This window comes from Teleopsis dalmanni, chromosome X (genome assembly GCF_002237135.1).
Source record: "Teleopsis dalmanni isolate 2A chromosome X, ASM223713v2, whole genome shotgun sequence".
NCBI classification, from domain to species: domain Eukaryota; kingdom Metazoa; phylum Arthropoda; class Insecta; order Diptera; family Diopsidae; genus Teleopsis; species Teleopsis dalmanni.
The window spans coordinates 57,548,382-57,555,259 of NC_051848.1; the positions used below are offsets into that span (position 1 = coordinate 57,548,382).

Here is a 6,878-nt window from a genome sequence, read left to right on the forward strand (position 1 = left end):
TTTAGTTTAACTGCTACAGAAAAATATGTGTTATATTAAAGCCACCTTTCGGTTGTGATGAATGCTTTAAGAGAATGACATCGAGGAAAAAAAAGGAAGACAAAGATCTTATCAGTCGAAAAAAGAAGGAGAAAGAAGTGAGTATGAAGAGTGAGTACGAAATTATTTTTTACAAAGATGAAAATGTTAATTTAGAGATAAAAGGTTTCCAATAATATTTGCAGGGATCAATTTTCCAATATAATAAATAGCGGTCATATGACTGATAGCACAGCTAATCCGTTATTATTAATCGTTGACAATGAAATAATTGCTCCGCCTGATGACGGAGGCAAACTACTACTTATTCAGAGCGAAAGGTCCAATCCACAATAAGGGCGATCACGTAAGTTGCAGTTTTAGCTGCAAGAATAGTTTTTTAAACTTCACTTATGGATAAAATATTGAAACTAATCATCAATGAACTGATTGAATTTTCGCTTCAAGCCATGTAAATCTATCATTACCTTTATATTTAAAAGTGTGTTAAATTCAGAAGAAAACTTAAGAAAAACAATTTGACACATACCTGTCATCTACTTAATGGTTTCAGACATCCAAGCAAAGCTTATAAGGATATGTTAAACAAAGCTGGATGCTTTTAACTAAAATAATCAATTTACCCAACTGCAATTTATCTCGAACCAACTAGTAGACACTCACGCTTTCATTCAATACTAAATATCTAGAAGTTACATATCTTTAATCGCTAATTGGTTAATTGGAATATAAACACAGAATAATAGAAAAAAATTAATAATTTACTTAACGTGGCGAAAAATAATATAAAAATTGTAACATATGTAAAGAGCAACAATTTAAGCTATACTTAGTAGAAGTATATAGAATATCTGTGGATCAACTCTCATTCTACAGATTAGTACAAGCTTCTTAAGTAATCAGTTAGTGCCCTAATTCTCTAACACGTAACATATAGAATATTCCACACATACATGTGTAAATAGAATAATTAATAAGTACTATATATATTACTACTTTATATATATATTAGTACTACATATATAAGTACCTTATATAAAAATATATACTATATTAAAAAATTATTATTTCTTAATTCATTTAAACTGATCCGTAAGAATAAAAACATATTATTTACTGAATTTTTCAAATTTTAAATGTAATTATTTATTTTTAAAACCAATTGCCTTTAATGAAACCGGGAAAATATTTTGAAAATAGTGCAAATTTTAGAATTTGTTATTATACAACTGTTATTAATTTAAAATAGAGTAAAAAATAATAATTCACATACCTGACATCCACTAAAGCTAATAAAACTACTGAATGTCATTATTTATAGTTATAATAATCAACTTTTAAAATTTCCCAGATACAAATGTTGATTTGGAGCATGTAATTTTAAATTTTTGATTTATAAATAAAAAAACATATGATTTTCTTAATTTAGGGCAGTGTGAACACTTTCCAAATTAATTTAATTTCCATTTCTACGAAATTAAGCAAATTTGGCTGTCTGAACATAGTGTAAGCGGTTATTTGTTTGCGCTATGCTTACAAAACAATAGGTCCCATATAATAAATACAAGCTCAAAGCAAAACCTTATAAGCTCTAAAAAAACAAGAACTAAGTTTTTAAGAAAAAAGAATTACTGGACTCGATTGAGTACTACAGCTGTTGTGTAGGCTGCACGTACTTAATTTGGTGAATACTGACTTGGATATTGTATGATCAGAAAAATGTCAGAACAAAACAATTTTTAAAAAAAACAATAATGGAATTTACTTTGAAACTTAAAACAATCGAATGAAGATAAAGGACCAATGACTAATGTTTATAACAATCTGATTGACTTACTACCATAAATTTCCATGATTGCTAACTGTTGATATATTTTAGACAATAGTGGTAACATTAAAAAGAATTTCAAGACTTCGTTTAGAGATTTTGATTAGGCTGCTAAGTAGCTCCGTGCACAACCGAGAATTTTAAGTTCGATTTAATAAACATTGCTCATCCTTAAGTAATATTAAAGCAACTACAAACATCCTCCACTTATATCAAACTAAATGAAAAGCAATTGTAACTTTAAAATTTTACAAAACAAAGAATGCCTATTAAGCTCTGATTAATAATAACCAATAAAAAATTATTAAAGAATTTCAATTATAATATTCCTCATAAATCAAAAAAAGAACTAAGTAAATACAACTTTGTCAAACGTCAAATTAATATTTTCATTGAAATCTCTTGTCAAATCGCACACGCATTGAAAATATTGAAAAAATATTTCCTGTATTATTTCACCAAAAAGTTTTTCGTTTGCCTTAATTAGACACATTACTTATTTTCATCCGCCGAATACTGTATATATAGTGATACTATCTAAAATACTTTCTAAAATGTCTGACAACAAGGAAATTATCCCTGATGCCAAAGTCTCTTCCAACGATGAGCAAAATGCCAAAGAAATCGTAGAGGTTGGTACTGTCATTGAAGATAAGGTTCAATCTATCACAAGTGAGGAATCTGAAGACGAGGCAAGTGTTGAAAAAATCGATTATGCAGATTTTGCATCAGACACTGAGGAAAGTACTATTGATTCTAATGAAAGCATTATCGCCAATTATGGATCAGCTGATGAAAATGCGGACGGTGGGGATTTTTTCAGCGCTGACGGACATTTGTCCTCACCTAAAGGTATTGAAAAGGCTTCGGCTAATGATGGTGCTAGCTGCGACGATACGCTTTTATTGGAGGATCAAACCAAGTTGGGTATTGTAAGTAATAATATTTTTTCAAACCATCAATGTTTAATGCAACAAAGTATTTAAGGATTATGAAAATGCCGACGGAACTGCCAATAGTATTACCATAGTATTTGACAAAATTTGTGTTGAACCGGTAGTTGCAGATTCTGTCGAAAATCCAATTGGGTCCACAAGTTTTAAGGCTGAGCAAAATGAGGCAGAACCAAATAGCATTGGAAAAAACGTTACTAAATGTGATTAAACGCTAAAATGTGAGCTGATGTGAATTTAGCTTAATAAATAAAATAAATCAACAATGAGAACAAAATAATGCTTGTGTATATTTTATCCTTATTAAATTGATGTCATTCTAGACACCGAAACCAATAAAAAATTAATTGGATAGTGGTCAATCTAAAGTATTTTCGATATTCACAATACACATACAGTAATATTATAACCTCGATTTTTAATTTTTGATTTTATATCTATTCTGTGAAACAATGATAGCAAATAAAGAATATAGTACTTTTATATAATTGCTCTTAATGAACCATCCATTGAGTACTAAGCGCTGCTAGACCTTTTTTTTATTTAAAACGCAATTTTTATATATAAATTTAGAATTAAGCTAACGATTTGAAATTTTTTCTTAAAATTTTTCTACTAAAATTTTATTGGCCACCGATCTGTGCAAAAATTTGACAAAAAACTCTAGCCATGGATAATTATACAGATCTTGTGATATGTACATCACTTTTGTGCCTCATGAGTCTGGCCTGGCCCAGACCCAATTTATATAAAAGATAACGAATAACCGCAAATTCATAATTTTGATTATTTGTGAATATTTGACTAGTGACTCTTGATAATATAAGAAGTTCCATTCTTATTTTTTTGATAATTTTTCTTGAATAGAAAAGTGAAATAATTTAGTCAATGAAATAGAATTAGAGGGATTTAGCGAAAGAGTTGAAGAAATCAATCTACTTCAGATTGAAGTATCAAATGAAGACGATGCATCGAATAGAAAAGTGAACTGGTTATCGAACCAAATAAAATGTTCAATGAAGACACATTAAGAATCGCCTGAAATAGGACGGCAAAGTGCTGATAAAGCTGATTTTTAGGGTAACGATGACACAGAACGGTATACAAATTAACTAAATGCTGATGGTTCTCACAATAATATGTAAAAAACTACGATTGTCTAATAAACGATTTCGAACAGTGGCCCAATTTATTCGTTTTATTAATAAACAAACATGTCTCTACCATTTCCAAAGTAATAAGATTGCACCAATTCAGGTCATATAGAGACACCTCAGTGAGAATCTTGTCTTGAATATAGTCTGCATGCGAATATTATAATTGATGAATAATTTTTAACGATCGAAATTAGCTAATATTAAAATCGAGATTTAGTGGGCCTAACTTTTTCACAACATTGAAGGGTGCTAAACGGTTGGTTAAAATTGACCTAGTATTTGTTGGAATAATTTGGTAAAAATGTGTCCGAGATAAAATTATTATGTTTAATATTCTCTTTTAATAAAAAAAGACAATATATAGATAGTAAGTATGCTAATACTGCTTGTTTCTATTCCATAAATTACTTTTCAATATTTTTATCAGTAAAATTAGATCAACATATAAAAGTCCATTAGAACTTAAAATAAAAAATAAAACTACGGCAACTATGCAAAATATATATAAGTAGTACAGATTTTGTTAGCTCGATTAGCTCGATGATACTTTAAGCAATTTCAATATGTAAATCTGCGTAAATCAAGTCTTAAGGGAAGGAAATGTTTGACGTCGTCATCAAGTTTTTAAACAAACTATAAAATAGGTGTTATATATGAGTTTGATTAAAAATAAAAATTAGTAATTAGCAAAAAGAATTTTAGAAGCCATCGTAAATTCAACATGTCATTATGGGCTAATATCAACAAAAAAAATTTATATAAATAAATATTGGTGTGTTGGGTTAATAAACATTTTTATTTTATTATAATGCAATATATAAAAAAAATTAGTTTTTAGATTTCCAAATTATAAAATGTAGTAGCACGCGATATTCACTTCCTATTAAATCACAAGTATAACTATATTTTTCCCATTGTGCTGCACTAAATGTTCTACGCCTCTAACATATTGTCTAGATTGTCTGACACAGTCGTCCGATTGTAGTTGATTTAGTTGATTTGTAGTTGAGTCATGTATCTGAACATGGTTTCTACATGTTATAAAATCATTAAATTTTTGATAGTCTCTTGCTTACCACAAAACCGCATCCAAATTCACGCCTATTTGTAAGGCAACTATAATATACATCACAATTTGCTCTTTTAGAGCAGCCTTGTCCTATCCATCGTATTCCCTAGATGGCGGTGGCGTCAGCCTTACATTTATTGAGGGCTTTCGTCAGTAGTATAGAAACTGCAACACCGATGACAAAATAGAAAACAAGTAAATAAAAATATTTATAGACGTAGCCAACTTGTATAATAAGAGAAAATTAAGCACTTTCTCTTTTTTAAATATTGATTTTTAATTATTAATTTGAAACGTTTATTTTTGTTTATATAGTCTGAATAAATCTATGAATAATAAGATTTTAATGGCTTTCACATATATGTATCAAATATGCTACATAACTGTTTTAAAATATCTTTGTTTCTGTAATTTGAAAGATATTTTTAATTTTAATATATTATAAATATTTACAAAACATCTATGCATTATGCAGGTCAACAGCAAGGCCTGATGCTTCTAAAGTGGTTACGAAGGAAGCACTTACAGCCGATACAATCCACCGCGATGCTAACGGAAGGATTAAATGCAATACTTGCGGGAGTACATTTGCTTAAGATAATTGCTACATGAGACACGTAATCAGCGAGTCGGGATTAAGACCTTTTGACAACAATGTGAACTTTGTTAAATAATTAAATCACACTTAATTTATTTTAATTATTGTCATCATAAAAAATTACTTGAATTTTTTATGATATATTTTATTGAGACAGAATTCAGTATATTTATTAAATTAACAAAAATGCTTTTACAATATTTGTGGCTCTTATATATTGCTTCACTTTAACGTGTTTAATCACATTTAGTAACATTTTCTCCAATGCAATTTGGTTCTGCCTCATTTTGCTCAGCCTTAAAACTTGTGGACCCAATTGGATTTTCGACAGAATCTGCAACTACCGGTTCAACACAAATTTTGTCAAATACTATGGTAATACTATTGGCAGTTCCGTCGGCATTTTCATAATCCTTAAATACTTTGTTGCATTAAACATTGATGGTTTGGAAAAATATTATTACTTACAATACCCAACTTGGTTTGATCCTCCAATAAAAGCGTATCGTCGCAGCTAGCACCATCATTAGCCGAAGCCTTTTCAATACCTTTAGGTGAGGACAAATGTCCGTCAGCGCTGAAAAAATCCCCACCGTCCGCATTTTCATCAGCTGATCCATAATTGGCGATAATGCTTTCATTAGAATCAATAGTACTTTCCTCAGTGTCTGATGCAAAATCTGCATAATCGATTTTTTCAACACTTGCCTCGTCTTCAGATTCCTCACTTGTGATAGATTGAACCTTATCTTCAATGACAGTACCAACCTCTACGATTTCTTTGGCATTTTGCTCATCGTTGGAAGAGACTTTGGCATCAGGGATAATTTCCTTGTTGTCAGACATTTTAGAAAGTATTTTAGATAGTATCACTATATATACAGTATTCGGCGGATGAAAATAAGTAATGTGTCTAATTAAGGCAAACGAAAAACTTTTTGGTGAAATAATACAGGAAATATTTTTTCAATATTTTCAATGCGTGTGCGATTTGACAAGAGATTTCAATGAAAATATTAATTTGACGTTTGACAAAGTTGTATTTACTCAGTTCTTTTTTTGATTTATGAGGAATATTATAATTGAAATTCATTAATAATTTCTTTATTGCTTTTTTTAATCAGAGCTTAATAGATATTTTTGTTTTGTAAAATTTTAAAGTTACAATTGCTTTTCATTTAGTTTGATATAAGTGGAGGATGTTTGTAGTTGCTTTAATATTACTTAAGGATGA

At 29.4% G+C, this 6,878-nt stretch overlaps 2 protein-coding genes across 2 annotated transcripts; one reads left to right on the forward strand and one right to left on the reverse strand.

The window, feature by feature from the left end:
* Positions 1–2,226: 2,226 nt before the first annotated feature.
* LOC119661954 lies at positions 2,227–3,198 on the forward strand. Its single transcript, XM_038071477.1, has 2 exons — positions 2,227–2,799; positions 2,855–3,198. The coding sequence occupies exons 1-2, from the start codon at positions 2,422–2,424 to the stop codon at positions 3,029–3,031; spliced, it is 555 nt and encodes a 184-aa protein (XP_037927405.1). The 5' UTR covers positions 2,227–2,421; the 3' UTR covers positions 3,032–3,198.
* Positions 3,199–5,804: 2,606 nt separating this feature from the next.
* LOC119662029 lies at positions 5,805–6,663 on the reverse strand. The gene is made up of 2 exons (XM_038071568.1): positions 6,113–6,663; positions 5,805–6,057 (listed from the first exon to the last, which is right to left on the reverse strand). Exons 1-2 carry the CDS (start codon positions 6,488–6,490, stop codon positions 5,881–5,883), a joined length of 555 nt encoding a protein of 184 aa, XP_037927496.1. The 5' UTR covers positions 6,491–6,663; the 3' UTR covers positions 5,805–5,880.
* Between the last annotated feature and the right edge of the window lie 215 nt (positions 6,664–6,878).